The sequence below is a fragment of the Thamnophis sirtalis genome, unplaced genomic scaffold (genome assembly GCF_051295495.1).
Source record: "Thamnophis sirtalis isolate CommonGarterSnake01/CBP01778 unplaced genomic scaffold, rThaSir2_p1.2 scaffold_2, whole genome shotgun sequence".
Taxonomy (NCBI): Eukaryota; Metazoa; Chordata; class Lepidosauria; order Squamata; family Natricidae; genus Thamnophis; species Thamnophis sirtalis.
Window position 1 is genome coordinate 44146410 of NW_028261382.1, and position 17275 is coordinate 44163684.

The 17275-nt window shown below is 49.0% G+C and overlaps 1 protein-coding gene across 1 annotated transcript; it reads right to left on the reverse strand.

Moving 5' to 3' along the window:
• Positions 1 to 1272: 1272 nt before the first annotated feature.
• On the reverse strand, positions 1273 to 15581 carry OTUB1 (OTU deubiquitinase, ubiquitin aldehyde binding 1). Its single transcript, XM_087705235.1, has 7 exons — positions 15468 to 15581; positions 7347 to 7408; positions 6059 to 6157; positions 5058 to 5176; positions 4880 to 4964; positions 3776 to 3970; positions 1273 to 1808 (listed from the first exon to the last, which is right to left on the reverse strand). Exons 1-7 carry the CDS (start codon positions 15520 to 15522, stop codon positions 1611 to 1613), a joined length of 813 nt encoding a protein of 270 aa, XP_087561361.1. The 5' UTR covers positions 15523 to 15581; the 3' UTR covers positions 1273 to 1610.
• Positions 15582 to 17275: the final 1694 nt, after the last annotated feature.

Below are 17275 nucleotides of genomic sequence, written 5' to 3' on the forward strand. Positions count from 1 at the left end.
AATAAGAGCAGAATAGAATGGAATGGGAGAAATAGAATAGAAAATAGAACAGGATAGGATAGGATAGGATAGAACAGGAGAGTTGGAAGGGACTTTGGAGGTCTTCTAGTCCAAAACCAGGAGGAAAAGGGGCTTTAGGGAGCAAATCCAGCAGGGGCCTCAGGCAGGGAGTCCCAGGGAAGCTCTTTGGCTTAATCTTTCCCCAACATAAGAGATGCATCCCGGCTTCCTCGGGTGGGAGAAGCCAAGAAACCTCCCACCCTGTGGCTTTTCTGGACCCCACACAAACAGGCCTTACCTGTACCAATTTGCAAACACACACACAGACAAAGCCGTCGAGTGGCACACGAAAGACCCCTGAGAGGACAGGGGCTCCTGGCAAAGGGAAAGGTCACCAAAGGGGCTTCTTCCTGACCTGCAGCTGCTCCAGTCTCTGGTCCAAGATTGGTGGGCCAGCCGTGACCTCCAGCTGCGGCTGAGCCTACGGAAGCTCCCCTCCCAGGTCAAAACTGTCCTCTGTTTCCACTGCCTTGCGCTAAAAAGTCCTCATAGTACAGTAGTCCTCGACTTAAGACAACCGAGCCCCAAATTTCTGTCGCTAAGAGAGAAGGTTGAGTTTTGCCTCGTTTTACAACCTTCTCTAGCCAGAGTTGTTTACTGAATCCCAGGCAGTTGTTAAGTGAATCGCATGGGTGTTAAGTGAATCTGACGTCGCTCGTCAGCAGGTCGCAAAACAGGGATGGCGCGAAACACCCCCCCCAGGGGACGCTGCGACCGTCGTTAACTATGAACCGGTTGTCCAAGGATCAGAATGCAAATCCCGTGACTATGGGGACGCTTGAGTGGCTTGTGAAAAAACGCTCACTCTTTTCAGTACCGTTGTAATTCCAAACGGTCATTAAACGTGTTGTTATAAGTCGAGGATTGCCTTAATTTAAAAGGGGAAAAAAAGACACACAAAAAAGACACAAAAAAAGAAGGGATCTGAATTAAATTCAGGAACACAAAAGGTATCACCGGCTGGTCTCTGGAAAGATGATGGGAGCCCCATCCAAAGTTGACCAGAGCTTGGCCCACACATTTCCCTGCTAAAAAATGACTGCCCCCCCTCCCCCCAACCTTGAGGACTAGGATCTTGCTGCGTGCAGCCTGCCGAGGACTACTTTTCCCCCAAAAAAACGATTGCCAGTCTGTGCCCTCTGTCCTTGGCTTCCTATCCCAGAAAACACTAGAGAAATCCCCACCATCACCACCACGAAAAAAAAAAAAACATTGTCTCACCGGCCTCCCTTTTAATAAAACACAGAAGAGTGTAACAACAAAAGCAGGGAAAAATATAATAATAATAAACAAACCGAGTGAGCGAGATGGGCAGCACAGAACGGTCACCATTTACAAGCACAGACGAAGCTGCCCGACGAGGGGGGGAGGTGGGGGTGGGGGTGGAGGGAAAACGTGGGCGAGACGGAGGACGCTGGGATTGGGGGGTGGGGTGGAGGGGGGGTGTCAGCAAGGGGGAGGGGGGAGGAGAAAGAGAGAGACGGAAAGGGTGGGTGGGGGGCTGGTTGTGCAGCCACCTGCCTCGCTCCTACCCCCTTCCCACCCCCCCTCTATTTATACAGGATGTCGTAGTGTCCCGGTCTGTACAGGAGATAGACTTTGGGCTCCGAGCCTTCGGGGAAGACGTGGTGGTTGGTGGCCCCGCCCTCGCCCCGATCCATGTACTCCACCAGGATGGAGACGTTGAGGGCCTGGGCCAGGGCGATGATGTGGATGTGGTCGCTCTCCTTGCACATGGGCTCCACCTCCTGGGGGGGGGGAAAGAGAGGGGTGGGGGGACACAGGGTGGGTGGGTGAGCAACAGAGGCCGTTTGAGTCACCAGGCTTGCGACCAAGTCGCCAAACAGAAGGACGCCCGCCCAGGCCTGCAACGGAGCTCTTTTGCCTTCAAGAGGACTAGAAACACAGGCCCGAGTTAACCTTGAAGGTAAAAGGAGGGGGGGGGGGCTGCAAGTTTTATAAATAAAAAGATGAGATTGCTGGATCTGGCGAGGCCTCAGCTTCCCATTCGGCCTCCAAGCAATCCTGCCCGGTCTCGGACCAAAGAGGAGGGAGGGTCTCCCAAGTCCTGACCTTAGACCCATCCATGATTAAACAATGCGCTGCCCCCACCCCCATCATCCCCATTCTGGGGTTCTGGATGCCTTCCCGCGAGCGGCCTTTGAGCAGTGGAAGCCCAGAGGTTTTGGGAACTGGCTACGTGGGCCAGGCCTTGTGCATTGGCCATTCACCACAACCCTTCCGTCCGAGGAGAAGGGGTACCCCATTGTTGGATCCAACATTCACCCCCAAACTCATGAATGCTTGCTAAACTACTCCTAATTGTAATTGTGACTTAGAAATCCCAGTCAATCTATTGGCAATCATCACAGATTGTTATCATCACAGCCATAGCCTTATCCCTAAGGTCAGTATCCTTACCCCTAAGGCCAGTATCCTTGCCCCTAAGGCCAGTATCCTTGCCCCTAAGGCCAGTATCCTTACCCCTAAGGCCAGTATCCTTACCCCTAAGGCCAGTATCCTTGCCCCTAAGGCCAGTATCCTTACCCCTAAGGCCAGTATCCTTACCCCTAAGGCCAGTATCCTTACCCCTAAGGCCAGAATCCTTACCCCTAAGACCAGTGTGTCTCAACTTTGGAGGCTTTAAGATGGGTGGACTTCAACTCCCAGAGTTCCCCAGCCGGCTGACTGGGGAACTCTGGGAGTTGAAGTCCACCCACCTTAAAGCCTCCAAAGTTGAGACACACTGTTCTAGGCCAACCAATAGCCAATGTTTCAGTTTGACATTGTTTGAAATCATTACTCCCTCAAGGCTGCTCAAAGCCCATGAGAAAACATGGCTCTACCTTCCTGTTATCATGAGGACTAGAAACTCCCTTTCTGTGCGGCCTGCAGAGCTGGCAGCAGAGGAGGTTGGGGAGGAACCTGGGCCAGTCCTGGAGTCTGGGGAAGGCTCGGATGAGGGCTCTGCGTCAGAGGCAGACAGGGGGCCAAGGCCATCTGGGAGTTATGTGCTGCCTCCGGAGCCTTCAGAGTCGGACAGCAGCGAGGCAGAGGAACAGGCTCCCTCTGTTCCCAGTGTGCGCATGCCCAGAGCGGCCAGAAGGCAAGAACAGTTAAGACAGAAGGGACGACTCGGGAGTAAGGCTTGGAGATGATTGGCCCCACCCATAAGACGTAAAAGAGGAGCAAATGGGACCTGAGCCTTTGCAGGAAGCAATTTATTCATGCTGGTCGGTTCAAACTCTGAAGCTCGGTTTTGACTCTGTGCTCCGTTTGGCCTTGCAAAACTAATTGGCAATGAGGTCTCTGGCAGCGTTTCAAGGGAGATAAAGGCGGGTGCTTATCAACATATCCCCTGAAAGACTTTGGCAGGCTACTGTAGGACTCTTTACAAACTATTTGTGACTCATTACAGGCTGTGAATGAACCCAATGCCCAGCCGTTGAAATAAAAAGACGTTTTTTGGGGACTAAGCGTGTGCTGTTTACTGTCTCAGGACGCCTAGGTCAGAACACTCTATTTACAATAAAGACTACAGATTAAATCGTAAGAGTGTAAGGGCTCTTAACGCATAGAGAGAATGCGCTGCTAAAGGGGCTGGCCTTGGCTCTGCCTTCCTGCTCTCCCCTCCAGCCCCAAATGAATCATTTCCCTTTCCAGACACACACACACGGACACCCCGACAGCCCACCCCCGCTTGCGAGGCCCTGACCTGCTGGCAAAACTCCTTTATGCTCCGTCCTCCCTCGATGAAGTGCTCGAAAAACTTGTTCTCCCGTTGCAAGTAGCCGGACGTCAGCAGCCGCAGGTAGACGACAAGGTAATCGGAGATGCTCTGGTCGTTGAAGGAGCCCAGCAGCTCCCCCACCGTGGTCTGTTTCTCCACTTGCTCTATCAGGTCCATGAACTGCAGGGGATTCAAAGGAGAAAGTGTAAAGGTGGGGGGGGGGGTGTCCAGAGAAGGAAGAAGGTAGCTCAGTGGCTAAGACACTGAGCTTGTTGATCAGAAAGGTCGGTGGTTCGGCGGTTCGAATCCTTAGTGCCGCGTAACGGAGGGAGCTCCCGTGACTTGTTACCAGCTTCTGCCAACCTAGCAATTCGAAAGCGCGTAAAAAATGCAAGTAGAAAAATAGGAACCACCTTTGGTGGGAAGGTAATAACAGTGTTCGGCATTGAGTCATGCCGGCCACATGACCACGGAGACGTCTTCGGACAGCGCTGGCTCTCCGGTTTTGAAACGGAGATGAGCAGCGCCCCCTAGAGTCGGGAACGACTAGCACATCTGTGCGAGGGGAACCAATGAAGGAACACACACCCAACTCCCAGACTTTCTCCTTCCTGCCAAGGGGATTCCTGCCTCTCATCTGTCCATTTCCAAAACTCCGTCCTTTTTAAATTCCCTCCAAACATCCTATACAGGTAGTCCTCGGCTTATGACCACAATGGAGCCCCCAAATTTCTGTTGCTAAGTGAGACAGTTGTTCAGTGAGCTTTGCCCCATTAGACGACTTTCCTTGCCACAGTTAAGTGAAAACGGTTAAGTGAGGAACCGAGTTGTTAATTAAATCCTCATTTTGCTCACCGACTTCACTCGTCATGTCGCAAAAGGGGGGAGGGGGAAATCACGTGACCCCCCTGGGACGCTGCGACCGTCATAAATACGAACTGGTGGCCGAGTGCTTGTATTTTGATCACGTCGGAGACAAGGTCCGCAAAGTTTTAAAAGTTGCCCAGTTTGGAGACACCCCCCCCCACTCCCTGGGTTAGACCACAACTCCCATCACCCCCATCCGGCCTCTCTGGCGGGCGGCCTTACCGTATTATGGAAGTCCTCAATGGTGAATTCCGTGAAGCCCTGGGAAACAAGCACTTCTTTGCTTCTCGCCGCCACTTCTTTGAAGCTGAAACGAAATCCCCGCAAGCGTGAATTATTTCCGCACTGGTCTCGCGGGGCTCCGGGATTCCCCTCCCCACCCTGGGAGTCCCAAGCCTACCGCTGCAGCTCCTTGCCATCCTCCAGTAGAGCCTCCAGGTGGGAAAAGCCAAACGCTCGGTAGAAGCAATTCCCATCCGGCCTCGTTTTCCGAATGAATGAATACTTCTTCAGCAGATCCTGGCCGGGACAAGAGTGGAGAGACAGCTCAGTATCTCTCGGGTCTCCTGCCTAAGCAGGGGGTTGGACTAGAAGACCTCCAAGGCCCCTTTCAACATTCCATTCCATTCCTAATAATTCTAATTCTGTTCTATTCTCTATTCATTTTCTACTCGATTCTACATTCGATTCTATATATTCGATTCTTCTCTACTCATATTCTATATTCTACTCTACTCTCTCTATTGTTCTAAATCATCTTCTATTCTATATTCTATTCTATTCTACTTGAGATTATACAATATATTGTATTTTATTCTAGAGCCGAGGTGGCGCAGTGGTTAAGAGTGCAGTACTGCAGGCTACTTCAGCTGACTGCAGTTCTGCAGTTCGGCTGTTCAAATCTCACCGGCTCAGGGTTGACTCAGCCTTCCATCCTTCCGAGGTGGGTAAAATGAGGACCCGGATTGTTGTTGGGGGCGATATGCTGACTCTGTAAACCGCTAAGAGAGGGCTGAAAGCCCTATGAAGCGGTATATAAGTCTAACTGCTATTGCTATCCTATAACTATTGTATTTTACTCTTATTTTAAATTGTTTTATCTAAACAATTCTCGGCTAGATCCAATTTGAACTGAGCTGTTTTGCCAACTCTTTCTCATGGTTGCCCCCTGTTGGGGCCCTAAGGGCGGGCAAGCGAGGAGTGGCTGGGAGGGGAGGGGCGAGTAGAGGCCAGCGTGGTGCCCCTCGACGTGAGTGACATCAAGTAGGCCATGCCCACCCAGTCACATGACCACCTAGCTTCAGCCGCCAAGCCAGTCATTAGGCAGACCGTGGGATTTAAAATTATAAATTTAGTGGTCCAAAAGGCTGGTGACCCCCCTGGGCTACAGGTGACTCTCACCTTGATCTTCTGCTGGTATACATGGTCATCGTCAGCATACTCCTTATACAGGACGGCCAACTCCATCCTCTCGGAGACTAAAGGGTTCTGGACAGCAATCTGCAAAGAAACGGATTGAATCGACACCCAGGAACAGAACCAGCCTCTCCATCTCCCACCAGCAGTTCCACCCTAAATGCCCCAGGCCCTGGTTAACATGCTCGCTGCAAACAGAGATCATCCAAACACACCCCCAGGTCGTCATCTAGATTGAGAAACACATCATAAAGGCAGTTCTCCACTTAACACTGGATTTGGTTTTGTTAAGTGGATCACTCTGGCTGCAGTCGTTAAACGAACCTCTCGTTCAGCATTTTTGCCAAGAAACAGATGTAAACACAGCAAAGGGCTGTAAAGTTGGGAGGGGGGGGCAAAGGAACCAGGCCATAAATATCTTCAGGGGGGGGGGGTTCTGTCGTAACTTTGAACTGTTGCTAAGTGATTGGTTCCAAGCCAAAGAGTATGTTCTGACTGAGAACATGCATGAAGCAAACTCCTTGTTGTCCCGACAAAAACCCCTTTTATTAATTTGCTGTGAATTCTGCTCCTTCACATCCAGCAAAGTCTTTCGAGGGAGGATTTACAGTCACAGACCTTATCTGGCTTGGAGAGCTGCCAGGACAATATCTGGAGAACCTGGCTAGGAGTCTTGGAGAGCCATGAACCAATTAAGCCATGAGCCATGAACTAAGGGTCTCCTGCAAACTCCACTCCCTCTTCGCTCCTCTTTCATTTCCTCTGGGAGGGGCCATTCACCATCCACTTGTGGCCTTCCTCCCAAGTCGACCCCTGTTCTTTAGCTGTTCCTTTTGTCTGGCAACATTGCGCATGGGCACACTGGGAACAGGCTCCAGCTGTTCTTCTGCCTCACTGATGTCTGACACTGAAGGCAACTGATAGCTGGCATACGGCCCTGGCCCCCTCTCTGCCTCCGACACAGAGCCCTCCTCAGAGACTTCCCCAGACTCCAGGACCAGGTTCCTCCCCAACCTCCTCACTGTCCGAATCTGCTGCCAGTTCCGATGGCGGGCCACAACAGAATACCCTGTATCTCTTGGGTGGCTCAGGGTGGCCGTGGGGAAAATGTTGGGAAATTATGCAGGACCTCAAAGAGATTCAAGGAAGGGGCAATGGGCAGGACACAAGGCAGAGGAACCTCTCGAATTTAGCTTGAAGCATGTCTACGAATAACGTATATAATGCGGGTGAGTCCCTGCCGGGGCCATGAAGCGGAAGACGAGTAGCTCACCTCCTGTTGAATGCGGTCCTGTTGGGCCATGATGGCTTCATCGTAGGCCAAGCAATTCACTCCTGAAATTGATAGAGAACAAAACGTTTGAGAAACAAAATCTGGGCTTCTAATGATTTAAAATCATCCCCCTGAACTTCAGAGAAAAAATAAATAAACAGATGTTGTTCCAGAATATATAGCTAGCTAGCTAGATATAGATATAGATAGATATAGATATAGATCTCTCTCTCTCTCTCTCTCTCTCTCCCTCCCTCCCTCCCTCCCTCTCTCATTTTGGCCCTTGGCCCTTCCAGATGTGATGGCTTGCAATGCCAATATCCAAGAGCCTAAGCCAGGCCAGAGGGGTTGAACAGGTCTCTGCCTGAGCTAAAACTTGAGTTGTCCAAAAAACAAACATTAAGAAAGTCACAGCAAAAAAAATGTCAAAAATGGACAGCAAGGCAATATTTTAATTTATTTATTCGTTTTGCAAAAGAAGACATCGACACGTTCCCTTAATGGGGTGTGTTTGCAAAACAGAAGGCTGGACTTTTGTTTTCGTCTCGGGCTACACATCCAAGGCACTATGACACCTTTCCCCCCCCCCCACCAAAAAATAAGTTTTATTAGGCCATTATTTCAAAGATCGGCTCCCAAGGGCCGAGCGAGATTTTTAAAAAAGCAATTGTATGCAAAAGATCCAGCCCACCTTTTCTACAGCCGCTGAGGCCGCAGCCCCCTCTGCGACACTGCGAGGCACATGTGGCCCATCCTGTGGCAAAGAGGAGGCACTGCCTGGGGTAGAAAGCTCTCCTCGCAGCCCCCCTTCCGGGGCTGGGCACCAGGGTGGGCTCCATCGGGAAGCCCCAACTCCCGCTGCCCTCGAAAGCTGAGCCTGCCACTCCCAACCTGCTCGGTGGATGATCTGCTTGGCAAGCCAGCTCTCCTTCCCCCTGCCTGGCACCGTTTAAACGCAGCAGCAGCAGCAGATGCCAAGGCTGCAGAAAAACCATGAAACCTGATTCCGTGTTGCCAGTGCTGGGAAGCTGCTGCAGTGAAGCAGCCACGGAGAACTGCATCTCTTTTCTTTCCTCCCGGGAGCTGAGCGGGATTGCCCAAACCCCCCTGGGGCAGCCCGTCCTAGATTGGAGCCGGCCGGCCTTGCCGCCAAAACCTTGGACCCAAGGACGCTCGATCCAGATTCATCAGTTAAAGAGTCTTCTTTTTTAAAATAATAATAATAATATTTCTCCAAGGACAGAAGGAATGTGCAAGGCTCAGTTAAGAATAAGGGGACTCCCTGAGCAAAGTTGGGGAGAGAAAACAGAGAGAGGAAAAAATAATAAGGGAATCAAAAGGCAAAAAAGGTTTGTCCTTCTCGTCAGTCAAAAATTCAGACACTTAACAACTGACTCCTGTTTACGACGGTTGCAGTATCCCTGGGAAATATGTTCCCCTTTTGCAATCTTAGGGATGCAAAAAAAATCTTAGGGACGCTCAGTGGCTGAGACTCTGAGCATGTCGATCAGAAAGGTCGGCAGTTGGGCGGTTCGAATCCCTAGCGTCGCGTAACGGAGTGAGCTCCCGTGACTTGTCTGCCAACCTAGCAGTTCGGAAGCAGGTGAAAAATGCAAGTAGAAAAATAGTGACCACCTTTGGTGGGAAGGGAACGGCGTTCCCGTGCTCCTTCGGCATTGAGTCATGCCGGCCATATGACCACGGAGACGTCTTCGGACAGCGCTGGCTCTTCAGCTTTCAAACAGAGATGAGCACCGCCCCCTAGAGTCGGGAACGACTAGCACAGATGTCCAAAGGGAATCTTTACCTTTTGCAACCTTCTGACAAGCAAATTCAATGGGGAAGCCAGATTTACTTAACCGCCGGGTGATTTACTTATCAAATGCAATGAATCACTTAACAGCGGAGGCCAGAAAGGCCGTAAAACGGAGCAAAACCCGCTTCCCAAATGTCTCACTTAACAACAGAAACTTGGGGCTCAATTGTGGTCATAAATTGAGGACTGCCTGTGGTTTTTAGTTATCAACAGAGCCTTCCAGATGATTAGCTCCCGCTTTTTATACTTTATTCTGGAGGAAATCAGATTTGTTCCAGACAAACTGGAACCAAAAACAGCTGGGGAGCCACACAAGACGGAGTCCTCTGCTCTTTTCTATTAAAGCCAGTTCAAGAGCAAGCGGAGAGATTTCCCCTAACATGGACATTTGCAGAAAATTACTTAATTTCTATTGATTAGATCACTTAAAAACACAATGCGGATGGGGCCGTGTGACCTTGTCTGGGCTCAGATTAGTCCTTAAATGAGAGAAAGAGAGAGTGGGGAGGAGGGGGAACCCAGTGAGAGACCCCTTCTATCCTATTTGCCAAGAAAACAAGATGAGGTCATGCAGATACGAGCCCAACTCACGGCAGACTTTACTTTTTTAACAACTAAATTGGCAAATTATCAGGCGGCAGCTGCCAGCCCAGGCAGCTGGTACATAAAACTTTAATCGAATGCCTATTCTGGGGCTGAGTAACTTTATGCGACGCGCAGAGAAACCTGCGCCTAGTAGTAAAGAAGAGGGATTGAAAGCCAAAGAGATAAAGGAAAGAGGATTGCGTTTAAATTAGCAGCATCCCCTTTTGCTCCTCAATACTTTTCTGCCCTTACTAAATATTGCAGTCTCCCCCCCCCCTGCACAAATTGCCTTTTTGTTGTTTGTGTGTGTCTGTGCGCGCGCACGCGCATAACTCTGGAACGCCTGAAGCAATTTCAACCAAACTTGGTACACAGATAACTTACTCTCTGGAAACAAATACTGTGGGGGTAAGACATCCCTAACACCCCAGGGGTGTGTGTGTGTTCTGTTAAGATACAGCCTTTTGTGCCTTAAAATGGCTTCTACTGTACTGCCGAAAAATATAAACAAACTTTATTGTCATTGCACAGTATACACATACAGCGAAATTCACAGACACCCAGAGACCAGGCCCATGACAACTGCTCTGGATATTTCTCCTGACATATGTCAACTCTGATTTCTGGCGAGCAAAGACACATGATACCCTTCCATCCTTCAACAATCACTGAAGACAGGAACAGTTTCCCAACCTGGCGACATTAAGACGTGTGGACTGTAACTCCCAGAATTCCCCAGCCAGCATGTCTTTAAGCCCATGCATCTTAAAGTTGCTAAGGTTGGGAAACCCTTAATAAACAGTAATAACCACTAGGTTTTTCTCTCTGCTTTTGCATCATTCATTCATTTTCATTCATTCAATTGGTGTAGCCTCCACGAACTCTAGACAGCAAACTAGCGCAAACCATCTTTTGAAATTTTTCTATTTCTCTTTCATAAAATGTCCAAGGCACCCAAATTAATTAATTTCTTCTAGCTTTTTACCACTTATACAATACAATAGCAGAGTTGGAAGGGACCTTGGAGGTCTTCTAGTCCAACCCCCTGCCTAGGCAGGAAACCCTATACCGTTTCAGACAAATGGATATCCAACATCTTCCTAAAGACTTCCAGTGTTGGGGCATTCACAACTTCTGGAGGCAACTTCTGTTCCACTGATTAATTGTTCTCACTGTCAGGAAATTTCTCTTTAGTTCTAAGTTGCTTCTCTCCTTGATTAGTTTCCACCCATTGCTTCTTGTCCTCTACCCTCAGGTGCTTTGGGGAATAGCTTGACTCCCTCTTCTTTGGGGCAGCTCCTGAGATATTGGAAGACTGCTATCCTGTCTCCCCTCGTCCTTCTTCTCATTAAACCAGACATCCCCAGTTCCTGCAACCGTTCTTCCTATGTTTTAGCCTCCAGTGCCCTCATCCTCTTTGTTGCTCTTCTCTGCACTCTTTCTAGAGTCTCCACATCTTTTTACATCGTGGCGACCAAAACTGGATGCCGTATTCCAAGTGTGGCCTTACCAAGGCCTTATAAAATGGCATTAACCCTTCACGGGATCTTGATTCTACCCCTCTGTTTATGTAGCCTAGAACTGTGTTGGCTTTTTTGGCAGCTGCTGCACTTATGTAGAATTTGCAAATTTTTCCCCTCGGATATAAACTGCCTTGATTCTTTGTGACATTGATTTTTCAGTTCCACATTTCTTCTTCGGTTTCACAATCTTACATATCCTGCCAATTAGGCAACGTTGCCTCCACGGCAAAGGACACGTTTTCGCATCCCAATCAGCGCTATCCTCAGACCACAATTTCTTATACTTTTTATCCACAGATGTAAGTAAGTAAAGAGCAGGTCTACTCACCTATTCATTTCTTCCCAACCATTTTACTTAATAATTTCCCCCCTGGATCCCAAACATCTGGAATGTTGTACAATTTTTCCCCCCCAGTGGCATCGATTCATCTGTTTGTTTGTTTTAAAATTTATTTATTTAAAAAGGACATCAACTCATCTGTTTATAGCAACACTTTCGTTTGTAATGACATCAACTCCACGCAAGGCTCAAATCGTGGCCGTTCAGGTCTATTGCCAGTATATTGTTGCCTATTTTTATTTCATTAATTTCGCTATACATTGTCGCACAGGGCAGGGATGGTGAACCCTTTCGGCACTTAGTGCCCAAGATGGAACATGCGTGTATATGCGTGTGCCAGAGCACCAGAGGCCAACTGGCTGGCACGCACATGCCTGTTTTTGGGCCATTTTCAGGCTGTTTTGGGGGGGAGCGTTTTCATGCCGTTTTCTGGTGCTCCAGCACTCGTGAAGACCAGTGATGGTGCACATGCCCAAAGGGGCTATAGGTTTGCCATCACAGGTATAGGGTCTCCTGCTTGAGCAAGGGGCTGGATTAGAAGACCTCTTAGGTCCCTGGCTTCCAAGTTTTGTATCATTTCATGCTTTTTACCATTTATTCCTCTTCTATTACAAGTCATCATTTCCTTCCCAGCACGTCAGAACCATATTCGTGCCCACACTGATCCTTGACTCAAGGTTTCCACAGAATGGCTTTTATAAATATATGCTATATTATAAATATGTGCTATGTGGAGCATTTATAAATGGAGCACATGACCAGTTTAATCGTGCATTAATAGTAAAAAGAGGAACATACTACATGTATCAATAGAAAAGCAGAAACGGACTAGCCTGCCACATTTTGGCCGGGATATTACAAACAGTTTCACCCCCAAACTTATTCCTATTATTCTACACAAAACTGCAATCTTATAATACAGAGATTGTCTGATAAGGCAACTTTATGTTACTTGCAGCCCGACGACTCAAGAGGCAAAAGGGATCACTTATACACACTTTGAATGAAAAAAAATTACATTTTTGAGAAAAATACTTTTAACAAAAACTGGAGTCTGGGGGAAAAATAGTAATTTGAAGTGTGAGGAATGAGAAGAGAAAATATAATGGAGGAGGATAAAAAGGAAAGGGTGTTCCTGGGAATTTTCACACAACCTGCTATAACTGAGCATTGTAAAACAAATCCTGATTTAATCAGAGCACCTAGAACCTGAAATAAACCCGACCGTCTTAACCCACAGTTTTTCAACACGGTGAGACTTGAGTTCAAAACACACGGTCCACAAAACACACTCCTTACTTCATTTAACACATTCAAACTTTTAAAAAGCGGATCACGGCATCAAGGGGTGCCCCAAACACAGAACCTGTTACGACAAAAGCAGTTCCCGCATCAGATGGATTCATACAATATATCGGACAATGAATGAGCACCACAGTTTTAAGGGGGTAGGGGGTTTAGAATCAGAAGAAAAGAACATTTAGTTTGCAAGTTATTTCAAGGGAGAAAAATCAAACAACGCGCCAAAGTTTTTATCTCCTAATATTTGCGGGAAAAGAGCAAGGGAGAATAATGCCACACCTCAAAAGGAACAAACCAAGGTTAGATGGAGCCAACTTAATAGTGTGGATGCAGATAAAGGGATTTTCAAGCAAGTTGCACACGTCCCCAGAACTCCTGGAGGTGTGGATACGCTGGAGGTTTTCAAGAAGAGATTGGACATAGCAATAGCAATAGCAGTTAGACTTATATACCGCTTCATAGGGCTTTCAGCCCTCTCTAAGCGGTTTACAGAGTCGGCATATTGCCCCCACAGTCTGGGTCCTCATTTCACCCACCTCGGAAGGATGGAAGGCTGAGTCAACCCTGAGCCGGTGAGATTTGAACCGCTGAGCTGCAGAACTAGCAGTCAGCTGAAGTGGCTGCAGTACTGCACCCTAACCACTGCGGACATTGGTCCAAAGTGGTATAAGGTCTCCTGCTCAAGCAGGAGGTTGGACTAGAAGACCTCCAAGGTCCCTTCCACAACTCTGTTATTTTGTAGACTCCTTCTGTAAGGAAAGGGTTGGGCTAGGGGCACCCACTTAAACCAGACGCACCCCCACCCCACCCCCTGAGCAGTTTTAGGTCTATAAAGGAGAATATTTGCAGCTCAGGGTTGAAATGAGGACTCCTTCTGGAAGTGGCTTGTTTCCCTATGAATATGCATGATTACATCACCTGTTAGCCTTTCTCAAAATGTATAAATATGAGTACTGATAAGAAAATATTGGTAGCTCAGGGTTGGATGGAGGGCTCCGTAGAGCTCTCTGTGCTTGCTTGTTTTCATGTAGACGTTTCATTACCAGACTAGGTAACGTGAGGAGGGGGAGGAGGAAATAAGACTATGATGGCCTCTTGGGGCTCTCTGAGCTGGGTGGTTTTTCATGTAGACGTTTCATTACCAGACTAGGTAACATCATCAGGGAGAGGAGGAGGAGGAGGAGAAGGAAAGAGACTATGGTGTCCTTGGTGCTCTCTGAGCCTGGTGGTTTCCTTGCAGATGCCTCGTGACCCAAAAGAAGCTGCTGTGGCCTAGAGGTGGAGCTCTCGCCTCACAATCAGGGGGTTGTGGGTTTGATCCTAGGTAGAGGCAGATGTAGGGTCTCCTGCTTGGGCAGGGGGCTGGACTAGATGACCTGCCAGTTCCCTTCCAACTCTGTTAATCTGTCTGTTTAAATAGGGAACACCATCAGTGCTAGAAGGGGACGGGGATTATTGAGAGGAGCAGGACTGTGGGGTCTTTGTTACTTTGTAGATTTGGGGGTTTCCTTGCAGACGCCTCATGGCCCAGCTAGGGAACATCATCAGTGCTAGAAGGAAGTGGGCGCTTTGCTCTCATCCACTTGTATATAAAGTGGACGGGAGAGAATATTTGAAGCTCAGGGTTGGATTGAGGGATCCTTGGGACTCCCTGAGCTTGCTTGTTTTCATGCAGACGTTCCATTACCAGACTAGGTAACATCAGCAGGGAGAGGAGGAGGAGGAGCAAGGAAACTACTCCTTTTGCCTTGGGGCTCTCTGAGCCTGGTGGCTTCCTTGCAGGCGCCTCATGACCCAACAAGGGAACACCATCAGTGCTAAAAGGGAGCAGGGGCTTTGCTCTCTACTTATCCACTTGTATATAAAGCGGATGGGAGAGAATACTTGGACCTCAGGGGTTTACTGGGGGGGGGGGTGTCTTTGAGGCTCTGTGAGTTGGCTTGTTTTCATGCAGGCCTTTCATTACCAGACTAGGTAACCTCATCAGGGAGAGGAGGAGGAGGAGGAGGAAGGAGACTAAAGGGGGGGGGGGTATTCCTTGCAGACGTCTCCTGACCCAACTAGGGAACATCACCAGTACCCCCAGCAGGGTGCAGTCGGGAAGGCGACGACTCCATCGGGGCTCCCGGCCTCCTCCACCTCCTTCATAAGCCCCCAACACCGCGGCCTTCATCAGCGCCCATCATCCCCAGCGAGGGCGGCCGGGGCGCATGGGGACCGCAGCGAGCCCCCCTTCGTGGCCAGGGGCGCCGGGCGGGGCGTTTCCATGGCGACTGAAGGGGGGGGGCAAAAAAAGCGCCGGGAGGGGCAAAAGGGCAGCCGTTTCCAAGGAGACCGAGGGCGGGCCGAGCGCGCCGTTGCCAAGGCTGAACGGGCGGAAGGAGGAGGGGGGGCAGCTCTGCTCCTGCTGAGGGGAAGAAGCAGCCTCCTCCTAAACTCCCCCTCCCTCCCCCAAGACTAATGGAGCCTCCCAGCCTGGAGGGGCCTTTGCCCCAGTTTACGACGCCGGAGCCCTCCCCACCCGAAGACCAGCGGGACCCCCCCGCTCCCCTCACCGTCCGTGTCCCCTCCGACGGGCTCCGGCTGTTGTTGAGGCTCCTCCGCCGCCATCTTCGCGCTGGCAACCCTGCAGGGAGGAGGCGCTTCCGGGTCGGAGGCGGGCGCCCCGGAAGCGCTTAGGCAGCCGCTTCTCTCCATGGCAACCGCCGCCCCTTCGGCAACATCGTGAAGCGCTCGGGGTGGGTGGGAGGAGGAGGAAGGGGGGGCTCTCCCGCCCCTCCCGCCGTCTGACTGCTCCCTCCACCCAGCTGCTCCCCCCCTTCCCCACAATGGGGGAGGGGGTCGCCGTGCCGGCGCTTTGTGAGGGCATCACAACGGGCCGCACGTGGGCTCCGGCGCTGACGCCACGCCCCGGCCACGCCCCCCACGTGCTCTTCCCCAACCGAGGCTGATTTGCAAACAGGGAGAAGCCGCTATTGGAAATCCTGAATGTTTTTTTTTTAATTTGATTTGATTTGTAAAGCATGTAAACAAGTGTATGAATATAACATATAAACATAGAATAGGGGAAATTAGAAAATAATAGAACAGAATAGGAATAGAAAATAGAATATTCATTCCCGTCTTTTACTTATAGTTGATCATTGGTATTTTCGTGTTTTGTTTTTATTATGGGCATCTTTTTCGTATTCTCTAATTTTTATCATATGGCTAAAGCCGCCTAGAGTCACTTTGTGGCGAGATGGGTGGCGAACAGATTTAATAAATATATTAATAAGCGCTTGAGTGCCTGTAGGCCTCGAGCAGGAGGGTTGGACTATAAGACCTCCAAGGTCCCTTCCAATCCTGTTATTCAATGTTCAGTGAGGTCATCAAGCCAAGTGGGATGGAAATGTGTGTGTTTGTGTAAAATGCTATTTTCCAAACTGCATTCCTCCATTCCTGACATTTCAAACACCATACATCTACAACTTGTTGAGATCAGGGGTCGGCAACCTTAAACACTCAAAAGAGCCACAAAAGTCCTAATTGGAAGTTCCCCCCATTCAATTCTGGAGCCGACCAGAAGTCCGGTTCCCCCACCCTAGCGTCTCCTCCTAGCCCGGTGTGCTTTCCCCTCTACCTGTCCTAATCGAAAGCTCTATCAATTGTGGAGCCCAACAGAGGGATGAAAGAACCACATGCAGCTCCAGAGTCGCAGGTTGCCGACCCCTGGCTTAGAACAATGTTTCTAAGCTATAATTGGACTTTGGCAGAGTTTACTGCATTACAATTTAGGTTTTAGGATTTTTTAAAAACCCTGCCTTATTTTTTATCAATAACCCAAGGCAGCAGCAAAGATACCGGTACCTAATGCTCCTCCCCTCCTTCTATTTTCCCCACAACAATCCTGTGAAGTGGCCTGAGAGGGAAGGACTCACCCAAATTAACCTAGCTGGCTTTTGTGCCTTAAGGCAAGACGTTAAGGATGAAAGCTGATTTTGCTGCACTGGATTATTATTACTTTTTTTTAAAGAAAATATAATTTCAGCAACATTGAGATCTGTCTGTGTTAATTGTTTCTACAACAGATCAGTGCTATCATTAGCACTAATTAAATTTGCTTATTCACACCTAACTGGAAACACTGCAAAAGGTGTAGGTGTTTTTCCCCCCTATCGTATTACACAAAGAGTTAGACAAAAATATTGCATAATTGTTTATAATTAGGAAGCATTTATTCAGATTGTCAACCAGTATCTCTTCCCTCCTTTGGCAAATTTTGCATATGAAATTGTTTACTATCCATTTCAAACAACACTTTGGTGAAAACAAGCAAAAATTAAAGAAACATGGAAATAACATTTAAGGGCTTTTATTAACA

Bases quoted from the DNA above. Each gene is read 5' to 3' on its own strand.
- OTUB1 (XM_087705235.1), bottom strand. From the start codon at position 15,522: ATGGCGGCGGAGGAGCCTCAACAACAGCCGGAGCCCGTCGGAGGGGAC. The intron at 7,409-15,467 runs GTGAGGGGAGCG...TATCAATTTCAG, and splicing joins CGTCGGAGGGGACACGGACG to GAGTGAATTGCTTGGCCTAC. The intron at 6,158-7,346 runs GTGAGCTACTCG...GTTTCTTTGCAG, and splicing joins AGGACCGCATTCAACAGGAG to ATTGCTGTCCAGAACCCTTT.